Source organism: Carassius auratus, chromosome 15 (genome assembly GCF_003368295.1).
Source record: "Carassius auratus strain Wakin chromosome 15, ASM336829v1, whole genome shotgun sequence".
NCBI lineage: Eukaryota > Metazoa > Chordata > Actinopteri > Cypriniformes > Cyprinidae > Carassius > Carassius auratus.
The window spans coordinates 16,971,605-16,990,137 of NC_039257.1; the positions used below are offsets into that span (position 1 = coordinate 16,971,605).

The 18,533-nt window shown below is 36.5% G+C and overlaps 1 protein-coding gene across 1 annotated transcript; it reads right to left on the minus strand.

Moving 5' to 3' along the window:
- Window positions 1–591: 591 nt before the first annotated feature.
- gpr184 (G protein-coupled receptor 184) lies at window positions 592–17,758 on the minus strand. The gene is made up of 2 exons (XM_026282714.1): window positions 16,491–17,758; window positions 592–2,589 (listed from the first exon to the last, which is right to left on the minus strand). Exon 2 carries the CDS (start codon window positions 2,584–2,586, stop codon window positions 1,588–1,590), a length of 999 nt encoding a protein of 332 aa, XP_026138499.1. The 5' UTR covers window positions 2,587–2,589; window positions 16,491–17,758; the 3' UTR covers window positions 592–1,587.
- Window positions 17,759–18,533: the final 775 nt, after the last annotated feature.

Here is an 18,533-nt window from a genome sequence, read left to right on the forward strand (position 1 = left end):
GTGAGTCATTTAAACCATTCAGACTGTAGATCAGGTACTCTAAGCTGCAAAAGATTGCTTCGCTAACACGCCAAAATCACTCCATTCAGATGGTATGTGGCATTTTACAGTAGAGAAGTAGGCCACTCACAGACTACAGTCACGAGAGCCACTCGTCTATACAGGCGATAAATCTAGCGGAAGGTGAGTGAACAAAGCTGTACAAAGTGTATTGTGGGCGATACCGGTTAGAGATGCTATGCAAACGTTCCCCCTCATCAGCCCTCAAGAACACCTGCTGGTGTCATATGGGTCTCTCTCTCTCTCTCTCTCTCTCTCTTCAGAAAGCTGCATGATTACACTGATAGTATATGTTCCCACCACTTGAATAGAACAAAAAAAAAACTCTGTTTAATGGAAGCATCACTTCCCTAAATGTGGCATAACAGTTAGAATCTGAAAATTTATTTTATTTCATAATGCACAATTTCATAATGTTTCTTTTGCGGTAATGTTACATGGGAGGAAATGTAGAGAGTAGCAGCATGATGTGCATTGAAATTGCTTACATTGCAACAACTGGTTTAACGGTAAGGAACAGGGAGTCATCTGTGAATTAAACAGGGACAAACAAGTGAGGCTTTATTCCACAATAGCAACTCTTGGGCTGAGTATGGCTCTTACATAGAAAGTTAAAGTGATTTAAGGGTCCTGTTACACTGCGGATCCATAATTTGTAAACATCTTTTCAATGTTCATAAAAATTCATCTTTTTTCACACAAGTGGACTTAAAGCAGTCTGAAGCCTGCACATAGGCAAGACCAAATTTGAGATTCAAGGCTGAAATCAAGAGAGGGTGGTTTTGAATCAGGAGAAAGACCACAAGAGGACTGAATCGAAGACCGAAGCCATAAAAACATAGCATTGGACTCGGATTCAAGGAACAAGGACAAAACCATAAAAATATGGTCTTAGACTCTGACTATATTTATGGTCTTGGTCATAAGCTCAGGAGCGTGTTAACTTGTCCTCGACTTGGATTTTTCCCTCTTCTGGTCTTTGTCATGACTTGGACAACTTAATTGGGCTTTACTAGACACTGACATGCATTGGCTAATTCACTAAATAATCGCTTTTGAAATACACAGTATTCATGCACAAAAACAGCCACAATCCAGTTTAACTAGGCTCTATATGCACTAAAAAGTGCTGCAGCATCAGTATTGTCAGTACAAGACATTGTCTTTTTCTGTAAATTAAGCTTATTATACAGTAGATACTTTTTACTCACAAAACTTGGCGCAATTTGCCTATTACCAACTGAGAGAAGCAAGTGGTTTGCAGTCATGGTAGCAGTTTTTTGTCAAAAGGTTAGTTCAGGTGTCTGGGTTATACTGCTGGAGCACGCCAGATTGTAAAACCTGCCAGACCCTCCACAAGTTCACAACGTGAGCTCATCCACAAGACTGTGTCCATGCTGTCAACGCAAACAATTTAAGTGGGTTTGTTCCGGTCACTGATTTGTGAAATTCCTTAATAGGTTCAAAAACAGTGTGTACGCTAACAAATGTAAATCTGTTTTCAAAGATCTGAGGTCGGTTTTAACCCTAGTTGGTTATTCTTGTCTTCCATTTGGAATCAACAAGAGGGCTTCCTGTCACCTGCCTCTGCTTGTTTTTCCAACAGAACCACCTCATATCTTCCCTTACTCCGTTACTGGCCAAAACATAGAGCACTGGGTCCACAACGCTGTTCAGGCTGGATAGCGCCAGGGAGCAAGTGAAGGGCAAATGTATTGCTTGTTCAAAACTGCAGCTTTGTTTTTCTCCCAAATAAAAGAAGGCGATGGACCTCACCATCAGGAGGATATGGTATGGCGCAAAGCAGAAGGCGAAAATGCCAATGACCCCCATTGACAAAAGCTTCACTTTGCGCTTGCCTTGATCATCCACCCCTCTACTTTGCTGCACCTTGGTTGGGATCAACCAGTAGCAGACGGAGATGACCACCAGAGGCAAGAGGAAACCGACTCCGACCCGTATCAGGTTGAACATCGCAATGCTTTCCGTCATGGGGAAGGTCTCATAGCATGTTTGCACAGTGTCATCCAGTGGATCCGATAACTTGTCCATGTAAAGCACCAAACAGTGCAAGGCCATGACGAGAACAAACACCAGCCCACAGATAACCCAGGCATAGCGCTGGCGGCGGAAGACTTGGATTCTCAGCGGGAAGGTGATGGCCAGGCAGCGATCGATGGAGATACAGCAGAGGAGATAGATGCTGATGTACAGGTTGGAGTAGTAAAAGAAGCCAGCCAGACTACAGAGTCCTTGGCTGAGGTTCCATTTGTGGTTGTTGTTGAAATAATAGACCCACAGAGGCATGGTGAGGATGTACAGGAGATCTGAAAAGGACAAACTGAGCAGGTAAATTCCTAGAACGTTCCTTCTGCAGATCTGCTGAATTATGGGCCCAATGGTGATCAGATTGACCAGCAGCCCCAAAATGAAGGCAATGATGTAGATAGACATCAGCAGATGACTTGCTGGCTGGGTCATGATCACACATGATGAGTTGCTTGTGTTGTTTGTTGCGTTCATCATAACCTGTGTGCACAAAGAAAAAAAACTGATAAATATCTGCGTCAGAATAATTCATAGTTAATAAAAATGTATTCATTTTCAATTGTGCATGTAACTGTGATTCTAGATCATGTTTGCCCTCTCAAAGATCAAACTAATTTGGGTTAAGTTGAAATATAATATCATTGAAAATGTTGCACAATCCTGAAGTAAATAGGTGGGAAATTGACCAGTTCTTGCATAATTTACCATAATTTGGCAACTTCCACAAATGCAATTATGGATAGCTCCTTAACAGATTGTGTAGTACAGGAATTTACAGTATTACAAAATATCCTAGTGGCTGCATTTAGTGTTGATTGAGTAAAATATTGGTAAAATGTATACACTTTATTTTGCAGTGTCTTTGTTACAGTGTAATTATGCAGCAGTATGCTTAAGGACTGAGCAATACTAACAACGTGATTACTAGTTAGGGTTAAGAGTTACACTTTATATATGTACAGAATATGAACTTACTTACCTAAGAACGTCCTGGATAATATAAGGAAACGACATGGGTTATGGGTAGGTTTTGGTACATGTTCAGGGTAATAACCCAGTTATTGTAATTATTATGACAAGTATATAGTACTGTGTATGTACATGCGGGTTCTTGCATGCAATTATGCAAGAATAAATAATAAATGTATGATTACTATTAGTGTAAGTACATGTAACTTGTGTTTCAAAGACACTGCAATAAAGTTTAACCAAGTTTCAAAGCATTAATAAAGCCCTAGTCTAATCGAGCTGTTTTGACTTCGATATAACCAGGACATAATTTTTTGATATCAACAATTCAATTTTCTCTTAAAAGTGGGGTATGATTTTTTTCAAAAATGCTTTAGAAAACTGAGTCGGGTACCAAAACAAACATGTAGCCAATCAGCAGTAAGGGATGTGTCTACTCATGATTTGGACGAGAGAGCGCTCAGTGCACAGTACAGACGTTAGCAGAGCCGAGTGTAATGACAGAAAGATAGAGATGGCAGATAAAAACAAAAGAGAACATCTGCGGAACAAAAGAAGTCTTACTATAAGGAAAGAAGTAGGACCCATGTAAATATCGGATCAGCTTTCCAGCGCTGGAGAGAAGGAGCCGAGGTTGCTTTGTTTCTTCTTGATAGGTGAGTAACACTATATCTACACTGAACAAGTCTGTCTACACTGGACGCGATAAAGCGACCATTGAAAATCATTTAAAATGTCAATACGTCATAAATCGAATGCAGCAGCAGTTTTCTGTTGGGGATTTGTCGTGTGTCGCATTCAGTGTAGACAGCATCACTGATTATAATGAGTTCTATAGTATTTTGTCTCGACACGGTGTAACACTGGTTTTCTTTGTTTCACAGAACTAATTGTTGCCTGGGTTGCGTACATATGTGTGGGGCGGAGCTTTCAAAATAGGGGCGGGACCCTTTTGGGGTAGGGCCTGTTTGTTTTGGTGATTTGAAATATCTATATTGGCTACCAGAAATCACTTACCCCACCTTTAAATTTGAATTATTGGTATCAGGAATGACATCTTCCTTCACAGAAATCAAATTATTGATATTAGGAATTACATTTAGTGAAAAACGTAATTCTTGATATTTGTAATAGCATTTTGACAAGTTGACCTTTGCAAGGTTTTTTTTGTAATATTCAAGCATACAGCTGTATTCAGTTTGCATGAAAGATCAGCTTTTTCAGCGCATGTGAAAGAGTGGTAAAACACTGACCTTTAGGTTACAAAATTTGAGCACTCGTTGCTATGATGCGGTTAAACTTGGTTTGACATTTTTTTTGTTGTTGATTGTTTTGTTGTTGTTGTTGTTGTCATGGTGCACAATGTAGTCATGTTTTAAAAGTCCTTTCTAGATTAATCTAGATTTTAATTATAATTGTCATGACAGATAAATATCGTACTACTGATAGTGTTATTAATGAAAGTGTACTGACCAACTACTTATATTGCGCATTAGACAGATGAACAAAAAAGGCTACTCCAAATAAAAACAACACGTCCGGTTGCTGCACATTGCAGAATGTCTGTGGTTTCAATGAAAAGTGAACAACATGATGCACAAAATTTCTCCTTTTTACTTCTTATTAAGTCAAGGTGAAATGGTTAATGAGCCAAGACGAGCATCAATGAGTCACTGAAAGCATTTTAGATTAACAACACCTGCACAAAAAAAAAAAAAAACACTGCTATATATATATTGCCAGACACACTGGGTTCTTATTTTATATACCAAAGCGACATTTTACACACCTACACACCTCTTCACATACACGCCACAATCTCTTACATATCAAGGTTGCAAATTCTTCTTTCATTTTCATTCTTATCAGAAACTAACAGCTTGCAGGAAGCCTGGTAATTAATTTAAAATTCAACAAGTAGCAAAATGTCATCCCCAGTATTATTGGCTTCATGTGCCATGAGAAAGATGGAGAATTAAACTTAAAAAAGAGAGATAGAATAGAATAGAATAGAATAGAATAGAATAGAATAGAATAGAATAGAAATAGTTATAATAATAGTCCACAGAGAAGGTTTCATATCTAGCTTTTATCTTAACACATAAGTGTTGTAGGATACATTAATTCAGTGGGATGAAGGTAATCTGCTACCTCTGTGACCAGGATTGTTCCCTTTGCTATTTATTATGATATGTTTTTGATATTGAAGGCAAAAGGTCACCTTTGCTGTTAAACTTTATTAGCTTGCTTTTTTTTAGCTTACAGGGGAAATAAAGGTTTTGTAAAATGTACCTGGATTGGGTTTATAATGGATTTAAGCCTTAGCACTGTTTTTTTTTTTTTAAGCATTCCAACAACTTTTACTTCAGATCTTGGAGATTATTAATATCTGTAGGCAGAGCCTTTACATCTGTTCATATGCTGCACATAAGGCATGCTTTTTACATTGAAATCTCTTTGAAAGATGCATTTTTCAGTAAAAACAACAGCAACAACAACAACAATTGCCGATAATGTTCAGATCAGTTCATTTCACATCTAGCTACTGCAGCTCTCTCATCACAAACTGAATATCCTCTATATCCGATCGAGTTCATATTCAGTGCAATTGCTAAACTTGTTTTCAACCTATGGACAGTCTTTTCACTTGCTGCCAGTCTTTGCTCAAATTCAATTCAAGACACCGTTGGCGTTTTCCAAAGCTGCAGGTCTCCACATGAAGGGTTTTGCAGCTCCTCAAGTCTTGCTCCTCAGTGCAAGACCTGTGAGAAAAGCAAACAGCACTACCACAGACAAATAAAAACCTGAGTTTCAGCGCACCGAAATGCCTTATAGCTGCACTTGAACTATCAATATCTTGTTCTTGCTTTTAAGAAAAGCATCATAGTATTGCACATATGCATGGACTGTATATCCCTAATCTTAAATATAACATTTTGATGCATAACTCATCTTGTTCCATTTCTAATACAGACATGATTGATACCTCAAATTATGTGGCTTGCAATGTCTAATTTGTAAATTAATCACTCTTCTAAGTCAGATCTTTTCAGTGAATTGTTTGAACCTCAAAAAAAAAAAAAGTAGAGGTGGGCAATTATTTTAATCTAGATTAATCTCACTATGATCTTGAAATTAATCTAGATTAATCTAGATTAAAATGGCTCATTCGAATTCTGCCGACGGCATTCAGAATATGTGTGTTACCCAAATAAAACTGACAAACAGTAAGTCTTTGAGAAGGGGTTTATCAAGCTAGATGGTGCATTAGAAATGTACATCTCCTGGTTCCAAAATGCATCACAAACTGCTTGAAAAAGCTGTAAACTAATTCCATATTGCACAAGCGGGGACCCGGTGAAGGTTGTACCAGTGGGCCCTGTTTGAAATTGTCTAATTTGTATGTTCGTTTATTTTTATGTATTTGTGCTATTTACACAAAGTTTTTTTATTTTTTTTCAAGTTTGTAGGTGTCAAGGTACAGAAACTAAATAATTAAATATAAAAAAAAAGCACTGGATAGCCTTCAATGTAAAAATGAAATATACAATGGAACCTACATTTATTCAGACACCTTCAACATTTCTCACATTATTACAGTTTTGCTATATATATCAAAAATATATCTGGTGTCTGAATAATTTTTGGTTTGACTGTTAAAAATACAAAGTAGTCAAGAGCAGTGAGTGATTTTCATTTTCATTTTCTTGGATTAACATTACAGCAGCCATTAGCTAAATTAGGCGCAGTCACTTTAAGAGACGATGAACCAATATAATACACATCCCATTTTTTCCCTCAACTGTTTACTTTCACTTAAGAAATAACTGACAGTTTTTTCGAGCATAATTTCCAAGGTGGATATTTTGACATATTTCGTATGTATTTGTCGGCACTAGAGCAAAAATAAGCAAATTCGATGTTCAAGTGTTTTGATCAAAACACTTGAAAACGCTTATTTTTAGCGTCTCGAGACGCCTTTCTCTGCGTGAGCCCTGAACACCAGAACACCGCGAGTACTGAGATCTTTCACATCTTGTTGTTTGTTTCAAACTGCGATTTGTATTTGTCCGTTCCGGTGCAGGAGGGACTTTGAGGAGAACTTCGCAGAAGAGAGCTCGGTTCAGTGTCGCTGTCCGTTAGGCTGGCCTCAACCAGTCGGTTATATAAAATATCAAGGTGAAAGTCATCATAGCTTGCTTAGTATAGACCCAGCTCCCAACCCAACTTTGAGAATAGATTAACGGCGATATTTTTTTTATCGCCCGATAAGAGTCTCGCGTTAACGCCGATAACGGCCCACCACTAAAAAAAAGGTTTAAGAATTTTTTGCTAATTAAAAACTTGTATGGCCATTTTATTTAATGCTGTCAAATGATTAATCATGATTAATCACATCCAAGATACACTTTTATTTTTGTTTTGTTTACCTAATATGTTTGTGTACTGTGTATATGTATTATGTACATATAAATATACACACATACAGTATATATTGAACATACATGTATATATTTAGATTCATATAATTTATATTATTTATAAATATGATTAATATATAAAAAAAATCTGAAATATATACATGCATGTGAATGTAATTATATATGCATTATAAATATACACAGTACACGCATAACATATATATTATGTAAACAAAAACGTTTATTTTGGGTGTGAATAATTGTGATTAATCATTTGACAGCACTACATTTTATCAACATGCATATGAATTCAACTTTCATATGTATTTAAAGACATGCAAAATACTTTCATCTGAAAGAAGTATATTGTGTTTCATTGTAGCGTAAATTATTGTAATACTATAAAAATTATGGCAATATGATCCAATTTTTATAGTCCACTTTAGATACTATGAGCAACTTTGCAACTAAATGCCAAGTTATTCTACAACTTAACCCTAACACTCTAAGGGCCCTATTTAAACGATCTGAAACGCAAGTGTCAAAGCGCGAAGCTCAAGTAACTTTGTGGGCGGGTCTCGGCGCTGTTGCTATTTTCCCGGCGGGATAAATGGCTCTTGCGCCCGGCGCAAATCTAAAATGGGTTGGTCTGAAGTAGCTTCATTATTCATAGGTGTGGTTTGGGCGTAACGTGAAATAAACCAATCAGAGCGTCATCCAACATTCCCTTTAAAAGCAGGTGCGCAAGTTCCATTATGGATTGCTATTATTATGGCGTATTTACCAGGCGCACGCCAGGAGCGGTTCACAGCCGAGGAGACTGATGTTCTTGTAAGAGCAATGAAAGACAGAGAAGTTGTGTTGTATGGGGATGGGAGAAACCCACCCAAAATAGCGTCGGTTAAACAGGCGTGGGAGGAAATAGCCACAATTGTTTCATCGATTTTTTTTTCCTGGTTCTTGACGGACAAACCAATTTGTCAGATGTCCTTATATACATATATGACCTCAAACAGGTCTGATCCTTAATTACTACAATTAGCCTGAATAATTTGTAAGCTAGATTTATGCCTATTTTTTCACATCTTCGTGGCACACCACAATGATTTCCGTCATCTCATGTGTTAATATTTTTTTTTAAGTGTAACAATTTATGATTTGCAAAAATAACTGTTGCATCTGTGTAGATTACATGAGCAAAGTGTATGCGCGTTGTGCACGCTATACATTATGGTCAAGCATGCGCCCTTAAAATAGCATAATGAACAATGCGCAACGCGCCACTGACTTTAGACTAGGTTTTTTCTGGTCAGTGGCGCAATTGTTTAATGGAACAGCAAAATAGCACCAGGGATTGTTTGCGCCGGAACACGCCTCCTTTTTTGCGCTGAACCGCCCAGGGAGCGCAAGTTCATTCACTAGTTTAGCGACGTGCTTCTGTGGAGGGAAAAGCGCGCTTTGCGCAGGTGCAAAATAGGAATGACACATGCGTCGGTGTACAAAGTCAATTGCGCTGGGTGCAAGATAGGGCCCTAACACTCTAAAAAGAGTTATTGGATGTAAAGTTGGAAAGTTGCTTATAGTTAGACAAATGTCTACATTTAAAGAAGAAATCAGAAGTAATGTGTAACCAAAATTATATCTTAAAGAATTAACTGAATTGTGCCCTCAAAACAACCTTTTTTTGCACTATATCTATTAAATATATCTTTATTTTTTATAACGTGATGTGGCAGGAACCACATGATGACATATCAAATCTCTGAATTTTTATTTTTTCTCTAGTTCCAGTGTAACTGTTTGTACAATCTCATTCACAGAATGAGTCAGACTCCTGATAGTGATCGTGGTTTATTAAGAATAGGTTGCTTGTATTTTAAAGTGAGCTGATTTATTTTCACATGAGAAACTAAGCTTTATCTCAAAATCAAAATGATTTGGGGACTGTGGTGGGCAAACGGGTTGGGCTCAATCGATTTTGACCAGGAAACAAACAACTACTGATAACATTGTGGCACATGGGGACTCTACACAGAAAAACACCACTACTCTCAGCTGCCAGTCCCAGTATAGTACTTACTACTTACTGTAATGTATTTCTGTAATGTCGGCAAGCATGTGCTAAGAGCAAAATGTGATTTGGCGAGATGTCAAGATAAAAATAAACAGATCCAAATCATATTAATGTATTTTTGTTGCAAGTAGGGATAGATCACCAAAAAATGAATGTTGTTGTTGGCAGTTTTGGGAATGTTACTTTGGAGATGTAATAGGTTACAGATTACAAATTACTATGGGTTGCACCAACTAATCGATTAGTGATTAGTGGACTAGTTGACTTGAGTGCTCTTCTATGATGGTTTAAGCTTGATGTTGACATTTACTCTCCAATTCAAAACAGTTAAAATGACAAACAAATGCATACTCTCCACAAGATGTGTGATTATATTACTGGATGCTTGAAATTGAACAGGAGAATGCACATTTTAAACATCTTATTGTACAGGTAAGTTAATCGCCGTTCTAATCTAATATGCTGCTTCACTGTAACACACACAAATAGGCTACAGACAATAGACTGTACATCATGTGCAGATCGTAGGCACACAGAATCATTCATCACGGAAATGTATTGTCAACACTGACAATACACTGTGATGTCTGGAAAAAAAAATAGCTTAGAAACTGAAAAGTTCAAGCATATATTTCTTAATACCTAAATCCCATAGCTTCACTAGTGGAGAGACGCTGCCAGGTAGAATTAATTCACACACGCAATTACTCTCTCACTAAAGCATTCATGTGAATGTAATCTTTACTGTGCTACTTTATCTGTATCTGATGTAGAACAAGCAGAAAACTGTGAGACACATAATGACCCAAAGACAAAAGAAATGATATAAATGAGCTGTTATAGGAGCAATAGCCATGTAGACAGTGCGGTGTCATATGCCATAGAGGACCACAAGATGTTTGAGTCTCAGCTCCAGACTTATTTGTTCATTAATGACATCATCAATGACTTGTAGACTTCAACTCGACTTTCATAGCATAAAAAGTCGTTCAACGACTACAAATGACCCTCTTTAACTTGTAAAGTAACTATTTCAGTTACTTTTTTTAATGTAACTGATTACATTTGATTACTTTTTGATTACTTCTCTTAAAACATTTTAGACTTTGTTTACTCCACACAGAGAGGAGCCAACAAAGCCCTCCCCCTCCCCCACTTCGGTGCCTCAGACCACACCACTGTAATGCTAATGCCTGCATACAGACCACTCATTAAAGTCACCAAAACCAAACCAGTTCACAAACAATTACAAGTGTAGGCTGCCACATACAATAACACAACATACCTCCAAGAGTACTCAGAGACTGTCACTGCCCACATCAACAAGTGTATTGATGATGTAACAGTCACAAAGAGCATCACTGTTCGGGCCAACCAGACGCCGTGGATGAAAGGGGAGGCTTACAGACTCCTGAAGATGCGGGAACGCTGTCTTCAGAAATGGAGATGAGGTGGGCCTGGGGACAGCCAGGGCCAACCTATCCCGCGGCATCAGAGAGGCTAAGAGACAGTACTCCAGGAGGATAGCCCATTAATTCAGCGATAGCAGAGACAGTCTAAGCCTATGGCAGGACTTACAGAACATTACGGACTACAAGCCCCCACCGCGGACCTGTGACAGCACCATCTCTCTGCTGAACGAGGTGAATGCATTCTTCGCTCGCTTTGAGAAACAAAACAGCTCCACTGCAAAGAAGACTCCACCTCCTCCCAGTGACCAGGTGATGACGCTTCAATGACTACCGTCCAGTTGCACTTACTCCTAATGTCATGAAGTGCTTTGAACGGCTAGTCATACACCATATCAAGTCCGCCCTCCCCCCCCTCCCTGGACCACTTCCAGTTTGCATATCGGTCCACCACAGCAGCAGTGGCCAAGAAATCACAGCAGCATCTCTACTTGCTCCCCAAACTGAGAAGAGCCAGAGCCCCACCCCCCATCATGTACACCTTCTACAGATGCACCATCGAGAGCATTCAAACGAGCTGCATCATTGTGTGGTATGGCGCCTGCAACGCGTCCTGCCGAAAGAATCAACAGCGCTTAGTGAGAGCAGCTGAGAAGATCATTGGTATCTCTCTCCCCTCCCTCCAGGACATTTACGAAACCCGTCTCACCCGCAAAGCCCTCTGCATCGCAGGTGATCCCACCCACCCGTCACACAGCTTCTCCAGTCTGCTGCCATCAGGGATGAGACAGCGGAGTCTCCAGGCCAGGACCAGCAGACTGAGGAACAGCTTCATTCATCAGGCTATCAGGAAGCTGAACAAGCTCCTGAACTTGCCCCTCCTTCCCTCTTCTGCCCCAGGCACCAAAGAACTATAACCCCAAGCCCCCCCCCCCCAACCCCACTAACAAACGATGACATGCACCAGTCACTTTGTGCAGCATTGGTCTGTTCACTACCACATTCAGCATAGAACTGATGTCATTCTTCTACCCTGGCCCTTTCTCACTTTAATCAGACTGAATTAGCATTTTTGCCCTATAATCTATTTATCTTCACTGTTTGTTCACTTAACTGGTTTGCATTTGCCATTTGCCTTGTGCTGCTTTATTTATCACTATTTTATTTTTATTATTTTTTACATGCCCTTGTATAGTTGTATTTTATATTTTATATATTTTATATAGATTTTTAGGCTCTAATGTTAATGTTTTCTGTATGCACAGGGGTCTGAGAGTTAAGCAACTTTGATTCTCTGTATGTATGTATGTACTGTGCATGTGGAAGAATTGACAATAAAGCAGACTTGACTTGACTTGACTAAACTTTTACCGAATGCTTTCAACTGTTAGTAAAAAAAAACAAAAAAACATTTAAGAACACTAATTACTCACCAAATCCTTCATCTCTTGAATTACTGTATTGAATTTAAAATACTGTAAATCTGTTATCAAATAAGCATGTGTCCTATTCTGTGTCCTACACTTCTGTATCTGCATGTGTGTGTTTGTGTAAATATTCAGATGTAAGTGTTATTTAATTTTATTTGCAATAACTGTAACAGATTACAGTTACTTTTATTGTGTAATTAAATTACGTAACTTCATTGCATGTTAACAGTTACTCCCAACACTGGTTCTTGGTTAGCCATTGACTTCTGTTTTTTTGTTTTTTCTTATCATGGAAGCCATGGCTACCGACAAACTTTTTTTTTTTTTCAACATTCTTCAAAATCTTCTTCTTCTTTTGTGTTCAACAGGTTTGGAAAAACTTGAGTGTGAGTAAATCATGACTTTTTATTTTTTGGTGAAGGCTCCCTTTAAGTGGCCTTTTATTTCCTTAATATTATATTATCTACACAATATGTGGATGCAAACAAAGACAAGTAAAACATTTAAGTATCATAGGTTTTTTTTGTTGTTGTTGTTTAAATGGAATGTATTCACAGACCTCTACTTCATGCTCACAATATCAAACTCAGGTGTACTAACAGCATTAGCTGTTAGAGGGATTGGACTAGCAGCAGTATGTCACACTAAAATTCAATTCAGGTCTAACTGAGCGACGGTTTTTAAGCAATGTTCACAATTCGCCCTACCCGTGCAAAACAGAGGAAAAATCAATAGCTGGGTAACCTCAGCACACACTCTTAAAGCTTCAAAGATGGCTTTTAGATGTAGAATTAGATTGAACCAGCAAATACACAACAGTCTCCCATACAATACAAATAAAAATAGAAAACTGCATCATAAACAGCCTCCCCTTCAGCTCTGGTGTGAATGACGATAGTACCGAATCATTTTTCTTCAAGTCTGATGGTATTTTTGGATAAGCGATGATAAAGATGTGCTGTCATTCACATGCTGTGAAGTTTATGCTAATGATACTGTCATTTCAAAATATGTCGGGCTGTTTTCCTGTTTTTCATGTGTAATTTACTCAAGTAAGAGGGCAATGTGGTGAGCCCTTTAAAGATTGGTTTGTGGTTGAAATGTATTTTGATAAACTGCACATTGTTTACTGTTGTTTAAATGTAATGTTCACTTTTAAACCTATGCCAACATAAGCCATATATCCCTGATGCTCTGATGATTTAAAATGTCAAATACTGCATAATAATGTTTTTGGATTTTGCACATAAATGTTGCTATTCAAATACCAGTCATAACAGGAAATTAATTTAGACTATAACCACTGGATCCAAACCACAAAAAAGGTCTGTACCATGAAGAAAAAATACACATGTACTTTAATATAATATCTCCCAAGCCCGAAACGGATCAAGTGAGCAATGAATCACATGGTTTTGATGTTTTCCTACTCACTCTTTTGTGAAAAAAGAAGTATAGAGAAGAAGAATACTTTTAGCATATTACAGAAATGAAACACTTTAAAAGATTCACTTAAGTGCAAACTTAATGTAATGTTTTCAGGCACTTGCAGGCATTTTAAAATATATTATTTAATTACAATTATAAATTAAGACTTCAGATGCAAACACCTCTAAATACTTTCTTTTAAATAAGGATTTTTTTTAAATTATTATTATTATTTTATTTATTTATTTCCTGATGAATATGCTCCTGTAAAAGAAAAAAAATATTAAATGGACTTAGGTTTTTGCATCTTCAAATCAACAAATATACAATTTTATTCAAATCAAAATAACTAAATTTAATTTAAGAACAACAAAATATATTTTAAACAATGATTAAAGTGTACTTTAAAATTAATAATAATTGTGTATTATTGCAAAGTGCATGTTTTAAAAGTGTAATTAAGTATGTTAAAAACAGTAATGGAAGTGTACTCTCTATATGTACATTTAAGTGGCCTTTTTATTCATATTAAAGTGTCTGTTTTTTTTTAGATTACACTACAAATGCACATTTAATATAATTACGATTTTTTTTTTTCACAAGCACTTGTAAACAGCTGCTGAAAACATTTTTTATTTTTATTTTTTTTTAAAACGTTATCATCTGGTGTTTCTTTAAAAGAGCAGCTGTTGTTGTTTTCTCAGCATGTATTTTATTAAATTGCATATTTGGGGCTCAATTAGAGGGTGTGCTTTACACAGATTTCCTGATGTTAGGGATGGATTAACAACTGCTTTAGTGATAGTTATACTAAAAATCTGGGTAGGATGTTTTCAGCATTTGTCCAGAAAGGAAGTCAGGGATAACGTGGGACTCTTCAGTCAGCAGTTAATGTACAGTATTGATAAACACATTTACTTTAATGGAGATTTCCTTTCTGTTTCCTTTCCTGTAGCTTATGTAATGTGTTTACACTGCTTTATTCTTGTTTTTTCTATTGTAATTGCAGGTTTAATGAGAACCCCTGAGAGCTGTTGAGATACAGGCTAGTGGTCTGGAAAGAAGAGTGGTGGGCTGCCCCTCTGAAAGGCACAATCGCTCTCTAAATAACTCCCATCCTGAGGCCTATGCATACTTGGGCTGCAGGAAAGTGATGTAAGTGCAGGAAAAAAACTAAGTCTTTATATCTTGCATCAGTTTTATGTCAATTATATAAATTCTGTTAAGTCAGCGCAGAGACATATGACCCTAAAAATGCCTTGGGTCACAGAATGAGGAAATTGTTGATTACTCAAAAAAAAAAGAGACTAGTCTGCATCATCAAAGTAAAGGGGTCATTTGGCAAAATAGATGCAATTGCAGTTTTTTTTTTTATTTACAATACAGTACATATGTGTAAAAAATAATTCACGCCAGCTTTACTATATGTAAATATAAACTAATAATTAATGCTGTCAAAAGAGTAATCATCATTAATCGCGCTCAAAATTGCATAATATATTTGTTTACTGCTTATTGTTTATATATATACACATACAGAGTAGATTTTAAAAATATTTACATGTGTTTACATGTATATATTTATATTCATGTAATTTATATGATATATCAATATACATAATATGTAAACAGCATACTTTTCTTATATATATATATAAGCATCTATTTTTTTATGCATAATAAATATAACCAGTGCACACACATGTATTATGTAAGCAAAAACTTATTTTGCATGCGATTAATCACGATTAATCATTTGAGAGCACTAATAATACAATAAATGAATAAATAGATTTTTTTATATGTTCAACAACATTTTTTTTATTTATTATTCAGTTATTTTTCTCCATTAATTTTTTTATTAATGTATTCTACAATATGACGCTAACAAACAAACAGACGGTCAGATTAAATAACGAACTAAATAAATCACGTGCCTGTTATGACAATGTTTTTATGACGTCATGACAATTTTAACATTTTGTTAACGATTTGAACTTATTGATTGATGAGGTCATTGCTGTGGAGGGGAAAATATGGTGGTAAGAGATGATGGTTAACACACCTTGAGATCTTGAGATGCACTTTTTGGAAATTTCCATGATGTGCATCTTCTCGGTTTCCATCATATTTTGTCCCCCTTTTACTAAATTTGTTATTTAAAGACAAGTGAAAGTCCCTTCTTTTTCGGCACGCTATATGGCTGTCAGATTATAAATTAAATAGCCTCACTTCATAGTTTAACATCACAATATTAAATCAAATTCATTGTCAACCATTATTTTTCCAAAGGTATAAGTATCTCCCAAATTAGTTTTAATTTTGCTTGATTTTATGCAACGCAATTTATTACATTCAAAACATATTACAAGTATGAATAAAATGTTACAAACATGTACTTTCAAAACTCCCTATTATACAAGACGTTGCAGCCAGATGCCTTACATACACATCCCAGCATTATAAACGTTTTAAAATATTAGGATCAAGTGTCTGACAACTGCATTAGTAGTGTTACTATCTATAGCACAGGAAACAAACAAGTCCATGTCCACCCTCTGATTTTATCTTATGTACACATACACACTGGTTCACCGTTATTCTTGTAGTTCTTATGACAAAACCAGCCCAAAAAATGAAGGAACCTCACCTGCGAATCAATCAACACGATGAATTATAAATTGTTCTCCAACAGCTCCAACCAGAGAAGCGTGTCCACTGTCCCAGCAATGTCTCTTAACAACTTCAGTCCCAGAACCGCCTCAAGTCCAGCTCCAGTCCCGCGTGACCTCGGAGAAAAGTGGCACAGCTGAGTTCCTCAGATGTGAAGAGGGTGTCATGCACTTTAATAATGCTTCCTGGCTGGAGAAGATCAAAAGTGACCCTGTGAGAGCAGTTTCGGCCGATGCACTTCGTGCGGAGTGGATGGAGATGAGATGAATTGAGAGAGAGAGAGGAAGGGGAGGAGAAATGAAACCTATTTCACACATGTATGTCTACAGGAAGATGTTAGGTTAGGGCTAGGGTTTTTTCCCCAAAGAGCTGCATGCCGTAGCATTATAGGGAACCGCAATGAGTTAGAACCGCTTTTTCCAGACACGTGGTGAACAACAGATGATGATAGTCTTCCAACGATGGTGCAGTCTGCCTCAGAGCTCAGTCACAATGTCACAGCTTCCTGTTTGAGATAAGCGAAACTACAGACTTAATAACGTTTTCTGGGCTTGCCATAATTTGCATTCTGCGAAGGCAGTCATGTTTTTTCCATTTTAAAACCCCACTTCCAGTGAAACCTGATTGAACAGATAAAATCAAAGTTGAAGTAAAGCCTCATCAAGGATTTTTTTTTTTTTTCTTCTAATGCTTACCTACTCTTTCTCTGTCTGAAAGGTTCCGGTAAAGGCTGAGACTTTTGTGAAAGTCAGTTAAACCTATATAAACCTATATAACTTGTTTTGACCTTTCAGTGAATTTCAGAAATAATTTACTATAATACTACAGGGCAGGAATGAGACTTGTACCCAAAACTTGTTTATGTTGTACACATTGTTTTGTGGTTACCTGTTGCTTGGGGTTCATTCGTTTTTTCATATTCTTCCAGCTTCTGCTGGTTTGCATTTTCATTTATCTTAGCTGACTGATTTCTAGAGTACAGAGCAGTTTCTGGACTAATATAAGTGGGCTTTCCCTAAAACTGTTAGAGCAAATGTGTTACTTTCCATTTCGAAATGTTTTTAATTTCATAGAAACGTTTTTTTTTTTTTTTTTTTTTTTTTTTGTAGATCTGAAACAAAGTAATGTTCCGTTTACACTTTCAGTCTGGAAATATTTGAGTTTAAACTTAAAGCAGTTATTGTCTCAATTAATGTGGAACTTTATCAACATTTTTTCCAATAATCGCATATTGTGTCTCTCAGTTTATATATTGAAAAAAATAAAAATAAATAAATAAATATATATATATATATCCACAGTAATTCACTTGCAATAGGGGGGGGGGGGGGGTAGTATACATAATTACTCATTTAAATCATACAGTATATGATAATTTGGCTAGAAAGTATATTTCCAAGTGTCAGCTGATTACAGTAGTGTAATATTTCAATCAGAACATCAAAGGATGCTTTTAAACATCGGTCACACTTTAGTTTGGGGACCACTTCTCACTATTAATTAACTAGAATTATTATAATTTATTTTCTGTATGAATATTTCATTTCTTTCTTAAGTGCTCCAGTCTTCAGTGTCACTTGATCCTTTAGAAATCAATCTATTACGCTGATTTGCCGAATATTTTATGACATTTTTTTTAGGATTCTTTGAGGAATAGAAGCTTCAGAAGAACAGAATGATTTGATATATTATTTTGAAATAAAATACTGTATCTTGGATTGAAGACGCAAGTTAATATAAATATATTTTTTTAATTCAATATATTTAATTTTATTATTTAAATAAAAATATAATCCTGTATATAACTGATATAATTATTCCCTTTGAATGGTAATCTGTAATGAATAAATTTGACATTCACGACAATCTATTTATGTTTTTCATATTCTGATAAAACCAGATGAGTGTGGTGTAGTTTTTCCTCTGGTTTCTAAGCTAAAGTGGGACATATAGTGTCTTTGATGGTTTTCAATTACTCCATTTTAAACGGTGTCATCAAAACTAATTTAGCAAAGGTTTC

Excerpts from the sequence above, each read along its gene's own strand:
- gpr184 (XM_026282714.1), bottom strand. The coding sequence starts at position 2,586 with ATGATGAACGCAACAAACAACACAAGCAACTCATCATGTGTGATCATG.